General features: G+C 39.4%; 3 protein-coding genes and 2 non-coding genes across 8 annotated transcripts; 1 reads left to right on the plus strand and 4 right to left on the minus strand.

Annotated features, from left to right (window-relative positions):
• Positions 1-5,622: 5,622 nt before the first annotated feature.
• LOC131331680 (U6 spliceosomal RNA) lies at positions 5,623-5,725 on the minus strand. Its single transcript, XR_009201481.1, has one exon. It is a non-coding gene; the product is annotated as a U6 spliceosomal RNA (small nuclear RNA).
• Positions 5,726-6,800: 1,075 nt separating this feature from the next.
• Positions 6,801-13,005, minus strand: LOC131330421 (ankyrin repeat-containing protein At5g02620-like). Of its 2 annotated transcripts, XM_058363994.1 has the most exons (3): positions 12,872-13,005; positions 8,586-9,053; positions 6,817-8,001 (listed from the first exon to the last, which is right to left on the minus strand). In XM_058363994.1, the coding sequence occupies exons 2-3, from the start codon at positions 8,857-8,859 to the stop codon at positions 6,938-6,940; spliced, it is 1,338 nt and encodes a 445-aa protein (XP_058219977.1). In that variant the 5' UTR covers positions 8,860-9,053; positions 12,872-13,005; the 3' UTR covers positions 6,817-6,937. The 2 variants fall into 2 exon arrangements, with proteins under 2 accessions (XP_058219976.1, XP_058219977.1); XM_058363993.1 differs by lacking the exon at positions 12,872-13,005 and having other exon boundaries at positions 6,801-8,001; positions 8,586-11,127.
• A 25-nt stretch (positions 13,006-13,030) lies between these two features.
• LOC131331685 (U6 spliceosomal RNA) lies at positions 13,031-13,130 on the minus strand. The gene has a single exon (XR_009201485.1). It is a non-coding gene; the product is annotated as a U6 spliceosomal RNA (small nuclear RNA).
• Positions 13,131-15,218: 2,088 nt separating this feature from the next.
• On the minus strand, positions 15,219-16,180 carry LOC131330427 (protein NDR1-like). The gene has a single exon (XM_058364001.1). The coding sequence runs from the start codon at positions 16,056-16,058 to the stop codon at positions 15,411-15,413; it is 648 nt and encodes a 215-aa protein (XP_058219984.1). The 5' UTR covers positions 16,059-16,180; the 3' UTR covers positions 15,219-15,410.
• A 250-nt stretch (positions 16,181-16,430) lies between these two features.
• Positions 16,431-22,240, plus strand: LOC131330423 (polyubiquitin). Of its 3 annotated transcripts, none has more exons than XM_058363998.1 (2): positions 16,431-16,440; positions 20,795-22,240. In XM_058363998.1, the coding sequence occupies exon 2, from the start codon at positions 20,797-20,799 to the stop codon at positions 21,940-21,942; it is 1,146 nt and encodes a 381-aa protein (XP_058219981.1). In that variant the 5' UTR covers positions 16,431-16,440; positions 20,795-20,796; the 3' UTR covers positions 21,943-22,240. The 3 variants fall into 3 exon arrangements, with proteins under 3 accessions (XP_058219981.1, XP_058219979.1, XP_058219980.1); XM_058363996.1 differs by lacking the exon at positions 16,431-16,440 and adding an exon at positions 19,743-19,858 and having other exon boundaries at positions 20,797-22,240; XM_058363997.1 differs by lacking the exon at positions 16,431-16,440 and adding an exon at positions 19,861-19,961 and having other exon boundaries at positions 20,797-22,240.
• Positions 22,241-25,130: the final 2,890 nt, after the last annotated feature.

Genomic DNA, 25,130 nt, shown 5'->3' on the forward strand with positions numbered 1-25,130 from the left:
TGTATACGGAGATTGAGGAGGTATGAAATAAATCCATTGCATGTGTTAGAGAGGTCCGAAATTGAATTAGAAGCTCAAGTGTCCTATGAAAAGAAACCGATGCGTACCTTAGACTCGCGTAGTCCATTGTTGAAAGGTAAGCTGATGTTGTTAGTGCATGGTTACGTGGAAATGGGGGTACGAAGTTCGAAAGATATACGCGTGTTTGTTGTGGTTTGCTTGATATGAATCTAGACGTGGACTTCGATGATTATTGAATTGTTGCGTGATGGATAGTGCTACGGTTCGAGTGTGTTGATATGTTATTTGGCATGGCTAGATTAGTTTTAGCAAATTTCGAGGACGAAATTTCTTTAAGGAGGGTAGGGTGTAAGGACCCGTATTTTTTCGGATATTATTTGAACATTTTATAAAAAAAAAAAAAATAATAATAAAATAAAATGTGAAATTGATTGAGTTTATTTTAATTGTGGGTCAATGTGCAAGAGTTTAAAATATGTGGGTGTTAGTGTGATAAGGTGCATGTGTGTATAAGTGTGTGTGTGCCAGGGGAAAATAATTCCCAAAACCCCATCCCATTCTCTCTCCCGTTCTCTCTCTCGGCTCTCTCTACCTCTCTCACTCCCTCACCCAAAAACTCACCTCTAAATTCAAAACCCACAACAAATAACCTCCATTCCATCTTCTACTCGTGTATTGTGGTCCGTATCGCTCCGGTTCGAGCTCGGAGAAGTTGTATTCCGGTTGGAACAAGGTTTTCGGAAAGCTAGGGCTTGTAACTTCTTGGGTTTCGTGCTCCGACTTCGAGGTAGGGAATTCTACCTCACTTTATATGCTATTTGAGTGTTTTTATGCCTTATTCGAGCTGGTATTGGTTGTCGTTGAGATTGGATCGAAACTTAAAATTTTCTGTCGAAATCTGTTGAAATCGTCTGTAAGTAACTCCTCCTACCGGTAGGAGCTTTTACCCTACCGGTAGAACGATTGAGAAATTTTGTCAACCAGCTCAAACGTACAGCAGCAGCTCAAAAGCTGCTCAATGTATCGAACTTCTACCGGTAGGAATTTCCTGCCTACCGGTAGGTCACGCTCGAATTTGAATGTTGACCTTTCTGTTTCCAAGTTCTACCGGTAGGACTTGCTTGCCTACCGGTAGGTTGCGTGAATTGGAGTTTCTACCGGTAGGACTTGTTCACCTACCGGTAGGTCTAGGTTTTATCGGAATGTTAGCCTTTCTGTTTTCAAGTTCTACCGGTAGGACTTGCTTGCCTACCGGTAGGAGACTAGAAGTTTCACCTGCTTTCACCTGCTTATTTGAGCTGCTGCAGTATCTTTCAGCTGCTTTCCTATATCTTTCAACTTGCATGTCAAAGCCTCTCATCGACTCTAATGAGCTTGTTTGTGTATTCTTCCAAGTGTTTTGATGAGTATTACTCATTTCTCACTTAGAGTGGCATCCAATGGACTAGAGTGAACATGTCTAGGGATTCGATGAGTAGTGTTGCAATCCGTTCCCTCTCTCGATTCGTAAATTTCTTAGATTCGTTTAGTACATGCTTTTACGGACTCCAAGTATAGAAACTAGATGATCAGGCATCGTAAAGTCTAGTCATGGGTTAATATGTGGCGTGTGAAGGTACGGGAAATGTACTTAGAGGTACGGTGAGGACGCGTGAGGTTATGGTGTACTTAAAGGAATAGGCGTGTAATAATTAATTAGTCCGAGTCTTGATATGGATGACAGTTAGGAACGGTTTGAGATGTAGTCAACGTGGTAGATTGGTAGATTGTTTGGAATGCTTGAAGTGAAAATTGATGTGAGAAAGAATTGTTTGAAATGAGGAAATAACTCGTGTCCTCTCGACTCGTCAAGCCTTTTAATCCTTTTGACACTCTCTCTATGAGGCTCAAGTGTAGAAACTAACGGATAAAGTATGGTAGGATTATATGTACGGGCTTAGTATGCTATGTCAAATGTGAATGGCTAAATTAATGAAAAGGCATGAACATGTATATTTGTGGAGTCACGTAATGATTAATTAAAATTCAGTGGTATAACCGTTAAAGGGATGATGAAATTGATTATGAAATGATGTCGATTGTGAAAAGTGTGAAAGGTGACCCAAGTGGTCGTTATTGAGGGAAAAGACTCGGGGTGACCCTGCGCTCGAGGGAACTAGACCCGAGGTGACCCAACTGATTCATATTATTGGAGGAAAAGACTTGGGGTGACCCTGCGCTCGAGGGAACTAGACCCAAGGTGACCCCACCTGATTATTGTTATTGAGGGAAAAGACTCGGGGTGACCCTGCGCTCGAGGGAACTAGACCCGAGGTGACCCTAGTGATTATTTGATGGGAAATACCGGATTAAAGGAAAAGAAAGGTTTTGCAATTAAGGGATTTAATGAAGATCAATGTGGACACGAGAAAGATTGTACTATCATACGGAGAATAATAAGATGTTTTGATTTGATTATAGACAAGTGTGAGATGACGTGAGTTTAATAATGTAACTAGTTAAAGAAGTAAACGGCTAGTGACATTGATGTGAAGTCTAGGACTCTTAGGCGATAATTCGCAGCTTGTTGGTAGTCATTTGTGGTATAGGCGTATCTGTCAGTACTCATTCATTCTCGGTGCATGGTTCATTCAAATTGCATATAGCTTGAGTTTAGAATTTTCTACTGGGCTAGTGTAGCTCAACCAAATCTTTCTTTTCAGGTTCTGATGCCGGGCAATAGATTGCATGCATTATGTGCTTGACAGTAAAAGACTTTTGGAAGCTGACATCACTGGTTATTTCGTCATCTTTGTGAAGATCTCATTTTGTTAAAGGTGGTTTTGTAACTAATTATTACTGAATTTTCTTTTGACTAAAGTTGTAATTATCTAAACTTAAGGACTTGTTTGTAAGTTAAACAGGTGGGAAACTCATTTGGGTAACGTATATGATATGCGAGGTTTCTCTTTTATTGAAATGTATTACTTAATTATGTTGAAAATCGAGGGCGTGACATTGATTTTCAAAGTGGAAGTTAAATATTCATCATTTTCCTTTGAACTAAAATTATGAAGATACCCGGTCACACCCTTAGCATCGATTGTGCAAAGAAGGGAAAAATAGGAGGAGGAAATAAACAGAGAAATTAGACATTATCAGTTCTGTATTTTTTTTCATCCCACACTTCTATACTTCAATTACCCATAAAGAAGGGGAAAAAAAGATGGAAATAAACAGAGAGGAATTAGACATTATCATTTTATTTTAGGAAATCAAACACTGCATTACAGAGTCAATTCTTAATGTAGTAAAATGAAAGCAATGAAATCAGATAAAGTAGAAATCTAAAGTACCTGTACAACCTGTGGTTTGTATGCCAAATCAGTCGGTTTATCTATTCTAAATTATACAGAGTTTTAAATCCCAATTAATTAGGATCGTCTCTCTCTTTATAAACTAAATACTAATTAAGTATGATTCCAAACCATCACCCTAAAACGCTACAGCTAAGTAATAAATTCTAAATCCAAAAACTATAAGTGACAGAGAGAACACAAATGGCAAACCAAATACAAATATGTGTCCACGGGAAAGAGTAAACCGGAAAAATAAGTTAATACGGTAAAGGATTACATTAAATGAGAGGACATTTGGAACTTACCAATTGCAGTTGATAGGGTATGCAATTGACAACTACCAATAGCTGTTTGGAAACTGGGATCTCGAAATGGAGGTTTTTCAAATGATGTACTTTCAGGAAAAGCGAAAATTTGATCTGCAAAATATAGTGGAAGATGAAGAGTGAAGTGAGAAAAGAGAGGGTTAGTGGGAGTGGATTTTGGTAACTGCTTTGGGTAGTTACTTTTGTTAAAATGGCAATTTAATCCTAACAGTTAATTTCTCTCACTCTTTATCATGTATAATATTGGGATTCTTTTCAGGGTAATTGTGGAAAACAAAAGGCATAACAGGGTTTCAAAGAAGGGAGATACCAAAGTGGTGCTCTCTCTTTATATATTAGAATAGATATTAAAATAGATGCTCACTTGTAGCGTAAAAAAAAAATTTGCTCATCAATATACCTATGTAGAATGTAGATGACTAGCCAATCTTTTGTTTGGTCATAACACATGAGTTGAACCATACTAGTGGTCCTAAAAGTTTGATTCTACGGTTAGTCATTTGGAAGATTGGCAGGAACTGAGAAATACGCAGGTTCGGCTTTTGGGTTTTGACATGAATTATTCGCGGCTTCCTCATTTTCCAAGTAATTCTAGTAGCCTTTTTTGTTAAGCCAAAGGGTGGAGGAGAGGGCGACTAGGCGTAACAACCCTTCCCTTGGCGTGATCATAGAAACCATACTAGTGAGTTTGTGTAAGTGTTTTTTGTTGTAAAATAATTATATCTCCAATCTTTTACTTTAGCGTTTTTTAAAGGCATCCTTTACTTTAGTTTGAAAAAACTCTTCTTTTCTTTTCTTTTTTAATTTATGGATTATGCTACTGTATTTCGTATGATTGACAATGAAACTACTACCATTTTGACAAAAAAGGAAAGAAAGAAACTTTGAAGCCGTGTAAAAACTCTAACACACACACACACAAAACCCAACTGATTTCGAATTTCCATTTTCTATCTCCCTTCATTTTTTAGGATTATTCCCATTTTACACCTATTGCTGATACAAATTAAAAAATGAAAGACCACTCCGTTTGGTTCAACATTCTGAGAGTTACTTTCAACTCTTGGCACAGTTTTTAATAAATTTTTCTCTCTATCTCTCTCCACTCATTACCACTCCAACTCTCAAAAATAACTTTTTAAAATGTAAACCAAACAAAGCCGATTCTTGGGCCTTCGGCTACCGAGCACCAAGATTTTGCTTCAATTATTATACGACTGGGTTAATTTGTCAAAAAGTTGTTCAATGGTCTTGGTGCATAGACAATTAGATGCCAAGAAAACCAATTTGACAATTACTAGAGTCTCCGTCTGAGATGGGCAATATATTGACCTACTATTAATTAATTTTCCAGAGGCTAAACGTGACTAATTGAGATCAAGAGTCTTCATTTAGAATGAAGTCTCCATCCTAGTTTCATCACAGCAGCTTTTTCGGATTATAGTCCCCGATAGGTTAAATTAAGTTCAATGATCACCTAACAAAAACCATTTTGTTACACTTGCCCAAATAAGTTTCCGAGATTGCCACCGTGAGGCTAATTAAAATAAATAAATAAATTAGATATATATTCTCATAGTTACAGTGTTACACATTAAGCGCACAATGTGGAATCATTTTCCGGAGCAAAATTGAATTTTGCTATTAGAGGACAAAGAACGAGCCTCGCTTAAACCCTAGATTTTAAGACTTGAGCAGAGTCTGGACAAGGAAGGAGGGAGAGAAATAGGGTGCATCTGCGTCAAGAGTTATCCAGGGAAAGAAAGAGAAATCCGGGGGCAATACGGTAATCCAAACCATGTATGTTTTGGTACATGAATTTTTTGTGATAAGTGAAGAGAGATAGAAAAAAAAATGAAAGTAATAATTAAGAGAAATCCGGGGGCAGTATGGTAGTCCAAACCATGTATGAGAGAATAGGGGGCAAAAAGGTCCAAAAAAATTTGGACCATTTCTCGATTTGTGCGTGTCATCCTTGCGCAGGGGCCATGCTAATCTTCTCTGTATCGTTCCAATTTTATCGGATGTCCCCGAAGGGACATTCTTTTCTTGCCTCGCGCTGCCTTATAAACGCTTCTCTCTCTAACTAGCTGGTCGATATGGGACGAAACGACTACAGCACTGACAGTCGCATCACTCAATTCTAGTTTCTCTACCTCTGTGTTTAGGATGACATCCCACCGTCTATCTCTAAATTGTGGGTCCCATTCGAGCCAGCCGCCATTGGATCCGACGGTGTATTTATCTCTATTTGGGCTCACCAAAGGACATATGGGCTACGTTGGAAGGCTTGGAAAATATGAGTGTCAAAAAATTGGGCACTCGGCCGTGAGCAGCGGAGGCTGATTCAATCAGGGTCCGAATCACATGTATTTTTACATTTGTAATAAAACAGTATAACTTGTAATATATATATTGTTACTAGCTACTTACGAGAAGGAGACGAGATTGTGTATATGTAAACGCCATTTAATATTGTACGTATAGCTAAAAAATTATTGATAACTTAAAAATTTCGAGAGTTTTTTTAACACATACTAGTATAGAAATTTTATGAACCTTTTATTCCCTGCAGGGACCGATCCTATAGACGTTTTCCATACTAACCGATCCTATAGTTCTTTTTTATACTTATTTCGGTTTCATGATTTTTTTAAACATTTGATTAAAAAGATATATTTTCCGAACTCCACTCATCAAGATACGAACATATATTTCTGACCCCGAAAAAAAATCCATTAAATTCAATTTTATCTAGCCAATCTTTGGCTCTCTTTCGAAACAAAGAAAAGTTCAAGATGAAAAAAATGAAAAGGAACTCTAATTACAGAAAACAAAATAGTACTCTGAAATTTTCTATCTTTCCAATGATGCTAATCCTCTACATAAAGCAGACAGCAAGTTTTGAGAATACATTTGTTTCGAAAGTAGTAGCAAGGGGTAGGGTCTCGGATCGGACACTATGTTGTCGCTATCCTTACCCTATTAATCTTTGTAATAATTTAAAGGTTAATAAAATTTATTTTTCGCCGTTCAAAAAAAGAAAGAAAGAGGGTTACAGTTTCTAGTGACAAACAAACACACAAGTATAGTATGAAGGAAAATGGTGTTCATCCTTTTTGTTTCCTTTCATGAAAATTGAACTGAACCTCAAATTCAATACTCAATAGACAATAACTTGCATTATCCAAGTTGCATCCGGTTTTTCAATACATGCCGAGTCAAATGAGTAAAAATTGCTGAAATAGATGGTCATCTCACGATGAATTTGGTTTTGAGCTTACACAAGCGATAAACCAAGAACTGATAAACTTCAGAACATGAAAAGATCTTTGCCAACTGGAAGAAAAACAAACAGGTATTGACATGGAAAAACATCCCTACTGCATGGGACATGATTCTGATGTACGGCTGATTTGGCATGACAGCGGTAACACCAGTAGTGAACGCAACAGCAGTTGAATGGAGCGCAATATATGTGAGCAAAGTGGCGCTAACAAAGTAGTAAAGATAGGTTTCCTTGGCAATAACAGATCCCCAGAAAATAATGCAAGCCGCAACCATGGAGGAGCTCATTGCGACAGAATCGGAAATGATGAACCACCTAAGGCTTTCGCTTGATTGCAGAAGAGCCTCCCCTTGGTTGGGTCCCGGGTTGTTGTTGAATCCTCCGGGCATAGTGAAAGCAGCAGTGAATGTAACTGTTGCAATTAGTGTCGCGACCATTAGGAGGGTGTGGCCCATTTGCTTGTAAGTTTGCATTTTGCTAGCAGCTTCTGTTTCCTCGCTTTTGCTTAGGGAAATCTTTTTGAATGACTCACAGTCATCTGTCGCTCGTTGGCCCACATTGTTCTTGGCTCTTGGATCCGCTCTCCTGTCCCACATTAGGTACCGTACCATCTGGGTTTTTCTTTCCATTGTTGCCAAATGCAGTGGTGTGTTTCCCTCATTATCCGATTGGTCTACAAGCCCCTCTAGCTCCGATGTTCCCAAAATATACCTAACAATGTTAATTTCTCCACTCAAGACAGCAATGTGAAGAATGTTCCGGCCTCTTGAGTCCAACAATTCCCCTGAATCGGGACAATGACAAATGATGACTTTGAGTACTTTGGTGTAGCCTTTGGAGGCTGCGACGTGAAGTGGTGACTGGCCTTCTTTATTTGACTTGTAGACAGTGGCAGTATCAAATTGAAGCAGTCTTTGAACCATTCTGGGGTCTCCTGAGGACGCCGCATAGTAGAGTGGGGTTCTGCCATGATGATCGGCTTCTTTAATTAGCTGTGGTTTTGCTCTTACAAGGGCATCCATGACTTCTAAGTAACAAACAAAATGAAGCTTGATTACTAACACAAGCAGGTACAAGGTGAAAATTAGGTTACTTGGATATTCCAGTGCTGGGGTAAGGAAACCATGGATCCTGGGGGTAAAATTTGTCGAAGCCAACATAGAACCGAAATATGGCATGTAATCTATTGTAGTAGAATTCCTGTTGGGATACTCTTGCAACTAGGAAATGCAGACTAAATTTTAATGTGTCAACATAGCAGAAATATATAGAAAATGATGGGCGAGATACAAATTTACGAAAATTCACCTGTAGGCAACTGTAGAGTTGTTTGGAAGGGCCAGGGGAGATGAAAATTAGCCATTTGTCCATCATAAGGTGAAAATTAGTTTGCTCTAACATCTAGTGCAAGGCTAAGGAAGTTATTGAACAAAAGGGTGAAACATGATCGACCAGCATAGTACTAGAAAATGGCATGAAGTTAACCATTAGTAGGCCAAAAGATAGTTAACCATTAGTAGGTCAAAATCTTTTGGGATACTCTTGCCATTAACAAATGCAGAATCCATATTAAAATATGTAGGCAGAGAGATTGGTGAAGCACAAACTTACTGAAGTGCCCCTCGACAATGGCAGCATGTAGAGCTGTTTGGCCGTCAGAGCCACCGTGTGCTGAGGAGGGAGCTTCCATCAGTATCCTGTTCACAATTTCCAGCATTCCATCTCTAGCAGCTAGATACAACGGAGACTCTCCCACTTTGTTAACCAAACATGCCAGGCTCGGATCGAGCTTTATCAAAAACTCTGCCACTCTAAGATGATGGTTCCTCACGGCCTCATGCATAACTGTATTGTTCCCTTTGTTTCTCAACCTCAGCATCTCCATTCCATGGTTTAACCTATTTTCGATGTCTCTACAAGATGAAGACAAGATCTCTTCAACAATAAAACAAACTGTGTCAAAGTGGCCGGCTCTGGCTGCCACATGCAGAGGCGTGTCTCCGTCCAAGTTTGGCCGGGTGAGGAGGAACTGCCGTCGGTTATAAATCTCCGAAACAACATTTTTGTTTCCAAACCGCACTGCAATATGAAGTGGGGTGTTTTCGTGAGGCGTCAAATTTAGAACTAGGCCAGGATTCTCATCCAGAAGTTGTATGAGGAGTAAAGTGTTGCCTGTTTTTGCTGAGCGGTATAGTCTTGGATCCATGGTGGTTTCCTTGCAATCCACCGGCACATGAATTTACGCGGGTGGCTCTAGTTTAAGGTTGTTTTGTTTGTCAATATAATTATATCTGTCGGTGCCAAGCAAAGTCTCGACAACTTATGAAATGTGAATGCATTGACCACACGTCTTCTACACATTGAATAAGGATGCTAGATGCCCTGACTTGCAGGCAGGAGGCACTAATGAAACCAATGAAGCTGTCAAGTTGGACTTTTAATTCCGTAGTGTATGACCTTCAATTTCATACTCCTACGTAAGCTGGGACATCAATTCGGGTACCGAGTTATTTAAGCTCGGCTCGAGAACTCAACAAGCCAAAAAAATGTCTTCAAACTTTATTTCTCTATAAACTCAAGCCGACCTTAGACAACATCTTATCAAGCCGATCCAAGTCAGCCTTGAGCTACTTTGTCTTTGTTGTACTGTGTAAGTTATATCAAGCTGAGTACTCGGTTTTTTTTGTTTTTTTTTTGGATAAGCAGCCGAGTACTTGGTTGTTCAAGATAAACTTGAAAACTTGACGAGCTTAAAAACATTTTCGACCTTGGCCTATTCATAATTTGTGTTGATCTCAAACAAGTTTTTTACGAGTCAAACACAAGTCGGACTCAAATAGTTCGGCTTGTTTACCATCCCGAACAACCAGGAGGAATGCTACATACTGCAAGTGGGAGAGGAGTTCTGGGCCGCAATGTCTGCGTTCGCAATGTCTGCGTTCTAGATTTTCTGCCAAAAGACTAAAGAAAGACTAGTTCAAAAGTTGACGTTCAACAACTGTCAGTTTCAATAATAGGTCCACAGACTTTCATAGTTAATGATGCCTTGACTTCTGTTCAAAATCGTCTTTCGCCTTCACAAAGAAAATTGAAATGCAGCAGAGTTGTTGACCGGGCATGTTATGCTTTGTGGAACATACCAAACTTGTGTCATGATTTTCAGTGGTTATTGGTTAAGATTCAACTATTGGACTAGACTCAAGAATATACTTACTTGACATTCTATATTTTGTATACTGGAGAAGGATATGGTTCAAAAAGATCTCTGATAATGTAGCACACAACATGGGTTATTCCGCTGGGAAGAACCCCTTATTCAAAGGCAAACCCAGAAAGCAGTTGAAAGTTACTAGAAAATATTTGAGCACGGCTGACATGAATCGTCATCTACCTCAAACAGTATGTTGTGCATTATCCACTCACCGGACCACTGGAAACAACACTTTCTGTCCCAACAAGCATTAGCTATCCCTAAAAGGAGGTGATCGAGCAGCACCTTCCAGTAAGCCTAGTTTATTACAACTTCAATTCCTTCAGGTCACTCACCCTGTAGAGGGTCGACACTAGTTTTAGGCATTGGACCAAGGAAAGCATTCCAAATCCAGCCCACCCATCGTTTTCTGTGAGTAGTAAAGGTGATAGCGCTTCAAAGGGTTGGGTGACTCGGTTCCACAATAGTCTAAGATTCTCAATTGTAGCATGAACCGGGAAAAAAAAAACTGCTTACCTTATAATAATAGATGCACACCTGTAGATGTAGATGATAAGCCAATCCTTCAATTTGATCCTAATACTAGGAGTTGAACCAAACTAGTGGTCCTAAAATTCGATTCTAAGGTTGTCATTTGGTAGATTGGTGGAACTGAGAAACCCGCGGTCCAGGTGTGGGTTTTGACAATGATTATTCGCAGCTTCTTCGTTTTCCAAGTAACTCTAGTAACGTGTCCACCAACATTTGGCTTCAATGTTGATCTGGTATATCCTTAGCCACATGTGAGCAAATGACTCATTCAAATAATAACGCTAAAGGATGAAGGTTTTTGTTTTCTTTCTGCTATCAGTATCTGTCAATCACTTCGAACATGGTCTAGCTTTTCGTATGCTGGAGTTTGACAATGGATAAGATCCCAAGGACTTTCTCGAGAGAACCTTGTATTCAAAGGTGAACCCAGAAAGCAGTCCAAAGTCTACAATTTATCAGTGTGAGCTTTTAGTTTATAAAAGGGGATTGAAATAATACCCTTTTCTTGATATTTATTATTTCTGAATAAACATTAGATGTTTCGAAACCCTCATTATCAGTTGAGATAATAAAGTAGTTATGCAAAAAGAAATTCCATTAACTGAACTCATAATATTTATAAGGAATGAAAATTGCATATTTACAAAACAGAAAAGGAAAATGTTAATTCCTAATAACAAAAACAATAAACAAAAGATAGTTTAGGCCTTCGAAGGGCCTGAGTGCTGAAAAACAGCCTTCTTTTTAGGCAGGGTTTTAAAAATGGGGCCTTTTACTTTTTACGTAGTATATTAATTATTTGTTTCGATAGAAGAAAGTAGTGTAGCTTGTAGTTCGGTGGCAATGTAGTTAAACAAACCTTTAGAACTATATGTCAGGAGTTCGGCACTCTAAACACAAACTCCTATTCTAGACAAACACTGCTTACTACCGGGTTATGTTACCTTGATTGTAAAATATTTCACATACCTAATATTTAATATATTTTAAGATTTGGGGGCCCAATTATTTGGCCCTAGGCGGTCGCCTAATGAGCCTATGTCCAGAACCGGCCCTGTGCATCAGTCACTTGTTCGACGTTACAATCACTACTTTTCTGTCCCAACCACAGCACTAGTAACCCCGGAAAGGATATGATCCAGCAAAATCTTCCAGTATTTCACTCCGGTTACTAACCGTGAAGTGGCCGAAACTGGTTTTATGATAGGAACAAGAAGAACATTCCAAATCCTTTCCACCCCATCTATTTCTTTGACTAGTAAAGGTCATAGCCTGCTCCGACGGGTCAGTTCCTCAATAGTTTAAGATGCTCACTTGTAGCGTAAAAAAAAAAAATTTGCTCATCAATACACCTATGTAGAATATACTCTAGATGACTAGCCAATCTTTTGTTTGGTCATAACACATGAGTTGAACCATAATAGTGGTCCTAAAAGTTTGATTCTAAGGTTAGTCATTTGGAAGATTGGCGAGAACTGAGAAATACCCAGGTACGTTTTGGCTTTTGACAGAGATTATTCGCAGCTTCTTCATTTTCCCAGTATTCTAGTAGCCTTTTTTGCTAAGCCAAAGGATGGAGGAGGGGTGACTGGGCATAGCAACCCTTCTCTAGACGTGACCATAGGAACTACATACCAGCGGTGAGGGGTCCAGAAGAAGACCTAAAATCAGAGGTGCGCACTGCCCCACCCGAGGCTGAAGAAGGCAATAGACGGATCATGCAATTCAAACGGAAGCGCGGGGTCGTCGGAACACCTCAAATCCGTGACTGCATGAGAGCCAAACCCAATGTGTTACTCACTTACTCCCCCGTTGCCATCTTGGCTACCACCACCCAGGGTGGTAGTAACCTAGTAACTTGTACACTAACATCTGGCTTCAATGTTGATCTGATATATCCCCAGCACATGTAATCAGCAGATGGCTCTTTCAAATTATACTGCAAACTGTGAAGGTTTTATGTTTTCTCAAGGTTTTATTAACATTTGGTTTCCTATTTTTACTACTAAGGTCATTTGGGTGACCATGGCAACAGATTGATCTTTCTTGCAACATGCAAGGGAACAAGAAAGTAGAAAAAATGAACTCAATACCCAATTAAACCATAGAAGCAAACACCATCCTGAAGTATGGTAATCCAGAGAAGAGAACAAACCTCGTTAAAACCCTAGATTTTGAAACTTGAGCAGAGTCGGGACGAGGAAGGAGGGAGAGGAATAAGGTGCATCGGCGGATAAGGGTTATTTGGGAAAGAAGAGGAATTCGGGGATAGTATGGTAATCCAGGGTCGGGGAACAGGGGCAAAAAGGTCCAGAAAAATTTAGACTATTTTTCGATTTGTGCGTGTCATCCTTGCACAGGAGCCATATTAATTTTCTATGTATTGTTCCAATTTTATCAGAGGGACATTCTTCTCTTTCTTCTCGAAGCCTTATAAACGCTTCTCTCTAACTAGCTGGTCGATGTGGGACGAAACGAGTACAGTACTTTTTTACCTCTGTAGGATGACATCCAACCGTCTGTCTCCAAATTGGGGGACCCGTTCGAGCAAATCACCGTTGGATTTGACGATGAATTTAGTAAATGGGGACGTGGCAGTTCTAGATTTTTTTTGGGGCAAATTTCACTCAGACCCCCTGAGGTATCTGACAATGACAGAAAGTACCCCTCAATTTTCAAAAATGACAGAAACCTCCCATATTTCACAGTTTGGGTTTCATTCCGTTAGTTCCGTTAGTAAAGTGGACGGAAAATGTACAGAAAATGAAATCTTCAATTTTATTTAGTTCTACAGCTATCTTAGGGCTCTCATTGAAAGTCCTAGAGCTAAAAATTAATTACGACCATTTAGGATAAAATAATTAAAAAATAAAATCTTCGTACCGATTCAAACGAACTAAAATTTGGAGCATTTAAAATTTTGTTCTTTATTTGATTTTAGGGCTTTCAATGAAGAGCAAATACTTAAAGTGCTCTAATTTTCAATCCATTTGAATCGGTGCGAAAATCTTATTTTTCTGATTATTTTATCCTAAAGTGCAATAATTAATTTTTAGTTCTAAGATTTTCAATGAGAGCCTTAAGATAGCCGTAGAACTAAACGAAGAGGAGATACTTAAGTGCTTCAATTTTTAATTCGTTTGAATCGGTGCAAAGATTTTTATTTTTTTATCATTTTATCCTAAATGATCATAGTTAATTTTTGGCCCCAAGGCTTTCAATGAGAGCCCTGAGAGAGCCATAAAACCAAATGAAGAGAAGATACTTAAGTGCTCCAATTATTAATTCGTTTGAATCGGTGCGAAAATCTTATTTTTCTGATCATTTTATCCAAAAGGGTCATAATTAATTTTTTGCTCTAGGACGTTCAATAAGAGCCCTAAGATAGCTGTAGAACTAAATAAAATTGAAAATTTCATTTTCCGTACGTTTTCCGTACATTTCACTAACGGAACTAACGGAATGAAACCCAAACTGTGAAATAGGGGAGATTTCTGTTATTTTTTAAAACTGAGGGGTATTTTCTGTCATTGTCAAATACCTCAGGGGGTCTGAGTGAAATTTGCCCTTTTTTTGGCCTTCTTGTTAAATTCCGATATGCTGGGTTACGTCAAATCCTTTACTTTAGTTTGAGAAAACTGTTTTTTTATTTATTTTATGGATTCTGTTATTTTGTATGATTGGCAATGAAACTTTTACCATTTTGACCAAAAAAAAAACTGATTTTGAATTTTCGTTTTCTATCACCTTTCATTTTGTGGATTATTCCTATTTTACATTCCCTGATGATACAAATTGAAAAATAATTAAAGACAAAATCTTGGGCCTCTGGTTAGCAAACACCAACATTTTACCTCAATTACTATACAACTGGGTTAGTTTATCGAAAAGTTATTCAATAATCTTGGAGCACCAACAATTAGATGCCAAGAAAACCAATGTGACAATTTCTTGGCCAATTTGGCAATTACTAAAAGAGTCTCCGTCTGGGATTGGCCAATATATTGACCTTTTTTTTTTTTTCGGGTACTTCGGAAATTAATATAGTGTCCTATTATTCAATTTTCCAGAAGCTAAACATGACTAACTGAGATCACGATCAATCACAAATTAAGTAACAAAAGGAAATCACAACTTGGCATTGCAATGGACAATTGGCAGTCCACAGATGACCATTTCTGCTATAGAAAATTAACCTTTTCAGGTAAATTTGTGTTAATCTGTCCTTGGATTTGCTTTGGCTTCTTTCATGAATTGAGATGACTTTGGCCCCCCAACTCCACCCCCATTCAGCTTCATCAAGATTATTACTACAACACTTCTGGATGAAGTCAAAATCTTTTTCTTTTAAACGACTCCGAATGTCTGGGTCAATTTACACGCACATGATTTATCTTTGCGTGACTAATCTCATTTTTCACCAACAGAGGCAGTCATAAACCGAAACAAAGATGCCCTATGTGAACTAGCCCATTAAAATTGATATCACTGGAGAGATTTCGAAACTAAAACCTATGAATAAGAATAATATTCCTAAATTCCAAAGCCTTAATCAGCACGCAACCTAACCCCTTTGAGATTATGAATTTAAAACCTTATAACTATACCTTATAACTAGGAAGCATTTTAATCCCCATTTCGTATTCCACCACCAAAGTATTAAAATGACAATAAAATAGAGACGAATGACAAAGTCAAGTACTAATAAACAACAAATTGAACAAAATAACACTATCAATAACCAAAGGCCGCGTTGGACCGCGCCGGATCATCTCCGGTGCACCGGACTTGAGTCTAACGCCCTTCTGGTTATCCTTCTCCCCCGAATCATTGACCGCCACGTCAGCCCCCACCGCCAACTTATGCTCCTTAGTCTTCCGAGACAAAACCTTGAACCTGAACGAAGTAACCAAACCCACCCTGAAAACCGGCATCGACCCGTTGGAAACCGCCCCGAAAACCTCCCCCCACGGCACCCCAGTGGCCTTCACCGTCCCCCTCCGGCGAGCCTTTTTTTTAAAGCCTTGGTAGAATCCAACAAACGTCTGGTTGGCTACGGGGGAGTACGTTTGGTTAGAGTACTTGTAGTAGAAGGTGAGGTCGAGGGTGTTGTAGTAAATTTCTTCGTCCCTGTTCGGGTTGTCTAGCTCGATGTCGAAGTAGATGGAGGTGGTGGCGGTGGTGGAGTTGAGGGTTTTGTTGAGGACAGGGACGTAAAAGTCTTGGATGGAGCAGATTGGGTTGGAGGCACGGAGGATGAGCCACAAGGAGAGAGCAGTTAGGCCTAAGGTTATTATGACGCTGCAACACTTGCAACGTCCGCAGTCGCCGGAGTCCGACATGTTGAAAATTGAAAGTGGTTTTTCTGTTTTTTGAATTCGGGAGCAACTTAGTGAAGAAGAAGAAGAAGAAGAAGAAGAAGAAGAAGAAGAAGATTATTATTAGTAGGAGCCATTTGAAGTTAGATTAGGGATAGCTTTGTAAAGTCTTTGTTTTTTGCACAAGGCTAAAATAATCATATGTTTGGTCATATATTCCTTTTGCACTATGATTGCACTTAGAGGGAAGAATTATTGGATTGGTAGTTTAATACTACTAGTGGGAGTACTAGTATAATGGAGAAATTTTTGGGTGCCGAGCGGGTATCACGTGGCGGTACCGATCGGCGATCACAACCGTCTAAACCTGTTTTGGACGGTCTAGATTTATTTTCTCTCTCTCTCATCACTTCACCGCTCTTTTTCCCTTTCAAAAATTCGAACCATCCAAAACATATTTGGATGGCTAGCTAGAATTGCTGACGGAGTACGACCGGCACCCAAAAAATTCTCATTATATTGCCAACATCAGTGACAGCGGAAGGTCAAACTCTGGCCTTTAGAACCCGCTTGTTTGCTGGGTCATGTGCGTTACGTAATCTGAACCATTTGGTAAATTGCCTGATTTTTTTTTTCGTTAAACGGAAACTTAGTAAATTGCGTGATTGCTTTCATTGGTGAAGGTCCTTTTTCTTTATTATCCTGTAAATGCAGTGATTTTGGGGTCAAGAATTTCTGTATATTTTTTGCACTTAATTGAAATGATGAATATCTATCTAATTTGTTGGCTCGAAAAAGTTGATGAATGGTATTTAATAATACTATCAATTATGGAATCCATTCTATGCTCTTCGTCCTCCTCAGTCCCCATTGCCCTCCACTTCCATTCCTGCCCTTTTTGTAGTAATCAATATATCAAATACCATCCGTCTAAACTTTGTATAAGAGTTGGTAGCCAACTTTTTTATAACCGGGTGTCTGAGCCAATTAATTTGTGCGCATCTTAATTAATCTCGAGATTCTAAAATTAACGACTTTGGCAAACTTCAAGTGGCCCTAGAGATTTGGTAGCCAACATTTTATGACAAACCTTCGGTCTGATGTGTGCAATTCAAGCAATGGCTAGCTTGTTGCAACATTGCAACTGCTGCCTGCCATGTAAAAAAGTAGGGATCGATTTGCTTTTGGAAGAAAAACTAAATATGTCTAAAGGGTTATGAAATGGTGTTTCTCTACTGATATTAGGAAGAAATTAAGTATTCAAGTCAATCCAACAGGCACGAGACATCCTGCATAGCTTGAGTCTTTGATGATAGTATGAAGCTTCCGAAAAATGCTAAAAGGACTCTCTTTTTTATTTTTTTTCCAAAATACAAAGAAAAATAAGCAGTTTTAGCACTTTTGGGTAACTAAGCTTGATTATTAGCATTAAAAGTCAAATTGTGAAGGTTCTATAAAAAAAGAGATGGGGTTCAAAAAATATTTTCCATGTATTGTTGGTGAGTTCGTGTTGATTCCGTAAGGTCAACTGCTACAACAAATGGCATAATCCGGAATTATTTAATGTTTTCCATCCCTATTTACTAGTTTAGCTGTTGGTGTTGCTTTTGATAGTGGGGTGGAGTTGTTGTGGTGATCTGCGAACTCGGTAATCAGATTTAGGAGTGTAGATCTGTTTTGGTAAGTTTTGGTTTGTTTTTCTCAACTACGTTTGTTTTTTTGGTTTCTTACCCCTGATGTGGCTGTTTCCTCTCCTTCGGGGGTTTCCATTGGTTTGGTTGTACGATTTTTCTGCTGCGAATGTTGTGCCCGGAAGGTTTGTGTGTGGGAGTGGGGTGTTTTCTTACTGGTCTCTCCCTTGTGGCTTGATTCGCTTGTTGTGTTATAGGGATCTTGCTCTTCTTGATGCATATATTGTTCTCCTATCAATGAAACCTCCTAACATTTTGGAAAAAAAAAGACTGCAGAAGGTACCTCCCACGCTTTTGAAATACTACTAGCCAGCTGATCGAAAGAATAGACACTATGAAATTCATTTGGTGAGTTAGAGAGCTATTTTCCTTAAAATTTAATGAAATTTTAAATTTGTAAATTTAAATTACAAATTGAAAATTTCAATTATGATAACAATATAAGTGTTTGGATAGCATGTGCAAAATAAATTTTGCATTGGAATAGTGTTTAAGGGTAAAATCTGAGAGAATAGATTCCAAGTACTAATTTTTTGACCATATCATCCTTTTTAGTAATTTCTAGGGGAGTGATTTCTTGAAATCATTGGGGGTACTTTAATAAACTCCTTTTGGGGATTTTCAGGCGTGGGAGATACAACTCCCTCTACAATAATTATAGGAGGTAGATTTTACTGTTATTTAGTTTTGAGAATGAATTCTTCATTTTTTTTTTTCCCAAACAAACAAAATCTGATTATAAAAAAATTAAAAAGGTCTATTCCCCAGTTTGATAAACGGATTGGAGGAGGAGATTTGATTGCTAAGATGATGGTATTAATAATACTTTGTTTGATTTTCAAAATTGGTCCGGATTGATAATCTCATGGGATAAACAATCCGGCCCATAGGGGTATTAACAACCATTGGGACTTGATATTTGTAGTCCAATCTCAACCCCTTCTCATTATTAATTCCTTCTATCAATTCAATTCCATCATCTAATCACATCTCAAACAAACATGATATTAATAATGCAGAAATCCTATTGGTACCGACGGTACCCATAGGGAAAATGCACCGACGGCCACCGGACGGCCGTCTCCGGTCATCGGACGGCCGATCCGAGCCGTCCAAAAATTTTAAAAAATAAAACCGAGGGGCCCTACGTGAGAATCAATGGCATCCGAGGTGTGTAGGGTACTTGATCCGAGCACCCATTTTTCGTATATATTTGTATATACGTGTATATACACGAAAAAGGGGTACTCGGATCAAGTACTCTACACACCTCGGATGCCATTGATTCTCGCGTAGGGCCCCTCGGTTTTATTTTTTAAAATTTTTGGACGGCTCGGATCGGCCGTCCGGTGACCGGAGACGGCCGTCCGGTGGCCGTCGGTGCATTTTCCCTATGGGTACCGTCGGTACCCATAGCAGTACTCTTAATAATGTCATCATCTAATCTCATTCCAAACAAACATACTCAAACATGATATTAATAATGTCATCATCTAATCTCATTCCAAACAAACATACTCATTATCATTCACTTCTCATTACCAATCTCAATCCTAATTCTATCTCATTACGAATCTCATCCATCTATCACTGTTATCGAACGGGGCCAAAAAGTAAAGCAGGTGCTGTAATTCTGTGATAATTTCCAGACGAGTGATTATTCAATGTTGTTGGGCACAACCTCTTCAACGCAAATTTGTGCGGTGGACTCCTCATTAAAATAGTTTCTTACCACAAATGCGCTAGACCCTACGCAAATGTGCGATGAAAAGAAGTTGAGACATCCACCTATCGTAGCCATTGGTTAATGTATGAAGAAAAAAGTGTATGAAGAAAGAGTTGAGACATGCACGTACCGTAGCCATAGGTTAAAATATCTCCACCGCCTAATTAAAAATCGACGAAGAAAGGTAGCGCTGCCGTTGCGTGTTGGGTGGGCGCATTACACGTCATTTACTAAACGTAGCGCCTGACAATTCGTATATTCTCCGGGGGCACTTTCGTCAAAGGACAGGCACTCTCAGCCTTTAAATAGAATCGTTCCCAGCCCGAACCCTTCATCCCATTGTTCTCTCTCTCGTACCTTCTCTCAGATATATCCTGTTTCGATCGAAGCCCTTTCTCTCTCTCAAGGTACTAGGGTTTCTTCTCTCCTTTATTCTGTCCTTTCGTTTTCAATTTCTGTGGCGCTTAATGATGCTTCGATTGATTGATCGATATAAACACGGTTCTATCGGTAAATAGTTTGTTGTTTTTTTTTCGAAAATCCCGTTTTGTTGATTTGTGAAATATCCTTGAGATCCGTTTTCGTCCTTTCTCCCTCTCCACGATCCTTGTGTAGATAATATTTTCCTCGATCGCTGGATTAGGCCCTCAGATCGCTTAATTTTGTGCCACTTGTTTAATTTTCGCGATTCAGTTATTCAATTGATAGATGGCCAGATCTATCGAAGTTGTGCGCGATTGTTCGTAATTTCTTTTTAGGTACTGTTTTTGTAGATCGATAGATATTGTTCTGATCTGTTTTGATGTTAGATATCGACCATATCGTCATGATCTGTTTTGATAATTTTGTTCTTCTACGATCTATGCGTAGATATCTAATTCTTTTCATCCGTTGAGTTTTTTTTTCCCCTTAATAATCCATATCTGTTTTAAGTATATTGAGTTTTTTTTTTGGTTGCAAATCTAGCACACCTGTCAAATGTAATTTTGGATTTCCTGTTAATTATGATGGTTTATGATTTTGAGGTTTCTTATTTGCTTTTACCTTAGTGCTTTCTAGGTCCTCTTTTGAAATTTGCTAGATATATGTAGTCCTGATCTGCTTTGATGATGTTAGATATTGCCCTGATCTGTTGATTACTTTGCTTTTTCACGATCCGTGCGCATGTTAATTTGCTTAGCTCTTGATTTCTTAAGAAAATCAAGCTCTCTTGTTTTTCACTATATCACAAATCTAGCACACCTGTTGAAAGTGATTTGGATTTTGAGATTTAAAAATTAGTGATTTATCTGTTCTCTGTGGACTTGGATAGTTTCTTATTTTGGTTGGTCATTGATCCCTACAGATGCAAATCTTCGTGAAAACCCTAACCGGCAAGACCATCACCCTCGAGGTGGAAAGCTCCGATACCATTGACAACGTCAAAGCCAAAATCCAGGACAAGGAGGGCATTCCCCCAGACCAGCAACGGCTCATCTTTGCCGGAAAACAACTCGAGGACGGCCGCACCCTTGCGGATTACAACATCCAAAAGGAATCCACCCTCCATTTGGTCCTCCGTCTCAGAGGCGGCATGCAAATCTTCGTAAAGACCTTGACCGGCAAGACCATCACTCTTGAGGTGGAAAGCTCTGATACGATTGATAATGTTAAGGCAAAGATCCAAGACAAGGAAGGAATTCCCCCGGACCAGCAGAGGCTTATCTTTGCTGGAAAGCAACTCGAGGATGGTCGCACCCTTGCTGATTACAACATCCAAAAGGAATCCACCCTCCACTTGGTTCTCCGTCTTAGGGGTGGGATGCAAATATTCGTTAAGACGTTGACAGGGAAGACCATAACCCTGGAGGTGGAGAGTTCGGATACCATTGACAATGTGAAGGCGAAGATTCAAGACAAGGAGGGAATTCCCCCAGACCAGCAGAGGCTTATCTTTGCAGGGAAACAGTTGGAGGATGGAAGGACCTTAGCTGATTACAATATCCAAAAGGAATCAACCCTTCACTTGGTTCTCCGTTTAAGGGGTGGGATGCAAATCTTTGTTAAAACCTTGACTGGAAAGACCATTACCTTGGAGGTGGAGAGTTCTGACACAATTGATAATGTCAAGGCAAAAATTCAGGACAAGGAGGGTATCCCACCGGACCAGCAGAGGTTGATCTTTGCTGGGAAGCAATTGGAGGATGGAAGGACCCTAGCTGATTACAACATTCAGAAGGAGTCGACCCTTCACTTGGTGCTTCGTCTTCGCGGTGGGATGCAGATTTTTGTGAAGACCTTGACGGGCAAGACTATCACCTTGGAAGTGGAGAGTTCTGATACAATTGATAATGTCAAGGCCAAGATCCAGGATAAGGAGGGTATTCCACCAGATCAGCAGAGGTTGATCTTCGCAGGGAAGCAGCTGGAGGACGGGAGGACTCTTGCTGACTACAATATCCAGAAGGAGTCCACTCTGCATCTTGTCCTGCGCCTCCGAGGTGGTTTCTGAGCAATTGGTGATGTGGTCTTTGTGGTTCTAGTGGTTGGTTCGAAGTCTGTGTGGTGGTGGTTTTTGTTGGTCTGGGCCATGTGTAGTGGCTTTTTAGAACTGTTAAATCTTTTAGTTTCTGCGTGATTGGATGGATGTGTTCTTTGGTTTGGTGGGTTTGAGCCATTGTTCTGTGGCTTTTGAAAACTATCTTTTGGTTTTTCCGTTGAAAGTTTATGTGTGTGATCTGAAGCAGACTCTGGCATGTGTGGTCAATGTTCAATTCCATAATAAACGTAGTTTAGGTTTTATGTGAAAATTCTATCCTTGAACTTCTCTTACAGTTGTTTAATTTTATGCATTGAAGTATATCACAAGTCTGTGAATGTTATATTTTAAGTACTTAACGAAGGGATCAATTCAATAGCAGGGTGTGGTCTTGTGATCAGTTCAATAGGACCTAAAGAAATTTTGACCCTTATGGCCTTTCCCCCATTCTCCCTCGCACAGTAGATGGAGTAGTTTAGACAGCTACTGAAATACGAGTATTAGAACAAGTATTGGCCATGGCTATCATATATGTGGAGAATAGAAGCATATTTACTCCTCCAATTTGTATAATTTCGTAGAGGTTTGAAGGTTTTGGAAACAGACTAGCTGAGTTGCTAAAGGAACTTGTATGGTTTTATTTGAGCTCTCTCACATCATGGTAAGCTTTAAAATTTACACATCCATTCCTAATTTCCAGGTTTCACCAGAACTTCATTTACACCTCTAGAACTTTCGGCAAATGTTATCAGATTCTGGTGCATTTGGTTGGTTAAGTAACAGCATTCCTGTGATTAGAAACTTTTTTGGGGCTGGTGATCTGATTTTCCTCATGTTAACGCACTTGAGTAAATTTTCACTTGAGTAATGTTGAAACCATATTTAATGTTCTTTACCTATGTTTTCATTCATGCAAGTGTGTTTGAAGTCAATAAACTAAAGAGCTGCATGTAGGTGATTAGATGCAAGCTTTGTTGCGAATGTTAAGTCATGATCATATGCTTTGTGCTTCTCATATGCTTTGTGTTTCCTGTTACTTCAAACTCCATTTGGCTGGATATGTACCTTTTCCTCGTGCACAAGAGCTTATAAGTTTTACCAAAATGAATTCTTGGAATAACAGACAGAAATAACCACTTCTATACGAGTTGGAGTGAATTATATTACTGGGGAACAACATTTTTCTATATGAGTTGGTCTTATCTTTCCAAATCTGTTTCACGTCTTTAGTGACAATGTTCTCTGTGATTGTGCTTTGGATTGTTGAAGTTATTGTTTTGTTGCTAGCAGTGGCTTTTTGAAGAGCTGTTTCTCTTGCAGAATTTGAAGTGTTTGGAAGGGATATAAAGTTGTTTTGTAGAGCCAATAAACAGACCATCAAAAAGTAACAGAGAGGCTCATCCTTCGGTCCACCCCACAAGCATATAATTCAGAGGAGATATACGACCTCAACTCTTCATTCTAGGCTAACTTTTGCAGTCTTCTTGGCATTGAAAATTTGTAGGCAAGGTCTTGAAGCTCCAAAACTTTGTGTCAGGGGCCTTGTTTCACAACAGTTGTCATTAAGCTCATGCATGGAGTGTACAATCTTCGAATTCTAGTTTTATTGACTTCTATTCACTATATAACTTGCCTAGAGTTCATTTTGTTTCCTGGTGTAGAAAATTTCAATTGGCGACCACCAACACACTTGTGGAGATGCAAGAATGGTGGCAAAAAGCTAGGAGTCGGACTAACAAGGGCCAGGTCACGTTCGAGGCGGGATGACTGGTTTGGTTGATGTGCCAGGTCAAAGCGACTAAGGAGGCAAAACAAGCAACGGTCTTCCTTATGGAAGTGACCAACCAAGCGACGAGGGGTCACCTAAGGGCTAAGAGTCTTCCTGATGAAATTGAACAACCAAGTGAAGAGGGTGCGCCTAATATATCAAAGTCCCTAGGGCAGACTTGGTTTGAACTCCCAGTTTCAGTGCAGATAATCCAACTTTCAACCCCGATGACTCTAAGGGTTCCCCTCAATTGACAATAACCAACAACCACCGGTAGGCGGTGCTTGTTTTATGTTTTATCCGATGGCCCTGTTCTTGCTTAAGCTCAAGCGGAACAAATGAGCTTCAACCTTGCCACCCGTACTTATGATTTCTTCCAGGAGCTGTTGGGAGCACTTTACCATCTTATCATAATCTCTCCCCCTTCTGCTGATACTTGATCCCTGTTACCATCTTATCAGGTAATCTCTCTCTCCCTCTCCCCTGATGGTCCCTGGATGCTTTGCGATTATTCATGGTCTTTTTTTAATCCGAATTATTCATGGTCTTGTATTGTTTAGATCTGTTTCGTTTTTGGGGGGGAGCTTGTTGTGAGGCAGATAAATAATGGTTACATCCAGTAGAATTGTTCTTGGTCGGGTGGTTTACATCGTTTCTAGGTGTTCTCTAATCCTAGTCTGATCATGGCTTTATGTTATCGGAATGTACTATGTATGTAGCTTATGAAGTTTCCTCTTTCTTTTATTTAGTTCATTATCTGTGTTCTTAAATTTCTGGTAGAGATCCTTGTGATTTTGGAAACTATGATGTGCATGTAATTTGTGGGGTTTCGGGGCATTATGTGTTTATATTTTGCTAGTTGTCTCCTCAGTTTTGGAGCATAGTTTGTGATGCTTCTTTCAGATTTTTGGGCCGTACGGATTGCTTTTGGTGTGGGCATTTTTGTATGCGTGTCGACATTTTCTGCATCTAAGCGCCATTCCGGCTTCAGCTGTTCAGGGATCTCCTTTCAGTTCATTTTTAAGCCCATAAGTTAAAGAGTACATTTGCTTTCAGTGGATGTAATATGTTTTATCCAATGCTCAGGTTCTTGCTTAAGTTGAACTGCAACTAAGGCTTGATTTCCTTTACCATCTGTAAATGGGGCTGCTTCACCTAGCCAATGCTCAAGTTATTGCTTAAGCTCAACTGCAACTATGTGTTTCGGTGAGGGTTCAAATCTTTACAATCCATAGCTGGGGTTTCTTCTCCCACTGACTCCTGGGTTGAAACCCCTGCCGTCTGGTCAGGTATTTTCTTTTCTCCCTCTCTCCAGAGACGATCCCCAAACCATTTACTCTTCTCCATGATCTTGTCTTGCTTAGATCTGTTTGATTTTTGAGGTATTTGCTTG

The sequence above is a fragment of the Rhododendron vialii genome, chromosome 6a (genome assembly GCF_030253575.1).
Source record: "Rhododendron vialii isolate Sample 1 chromosome 6a, ASM3025357v1".
In the NCBI taxonomy this organism is placed as follows: domain Eukaryota; kingdom Viridiplantae; phylum Streptophyta; class Magnoliopsida; order Ericales; family Ericaceae; genus Rhododendron; species Rhododendron vialii.

Coding starts and splice junctions, on each gene's coding strand:
- LOC131330421 (XM_058363993.1), bottom strand. CDS start 9,180: ATGGATCCAAGACTATACCGCTCAGCAAAAACAGGCAACACTTTACTC. Junction 8,002..8,585: donor CATTGTCGAGGGGCACTTCA/GTAAGTTTGTGC, acceptor TTTGTTACTTAG/AAGTCATGGATGCCCTTGTA.
- LOC131330427 (XM_058364001.1), bottom strand. CDS start 16,058: ATGTCGGACTCCGGCGACTGCGGACGTTGCAAGTGTTGCAGCGTCATA.
- LOC131330423 (XM_058363998.1), top strand. CDS start 20,797: ATGCAAATCTTCGTGAAAACCCTAACCGGCAAGACCATCACCCTCGAG.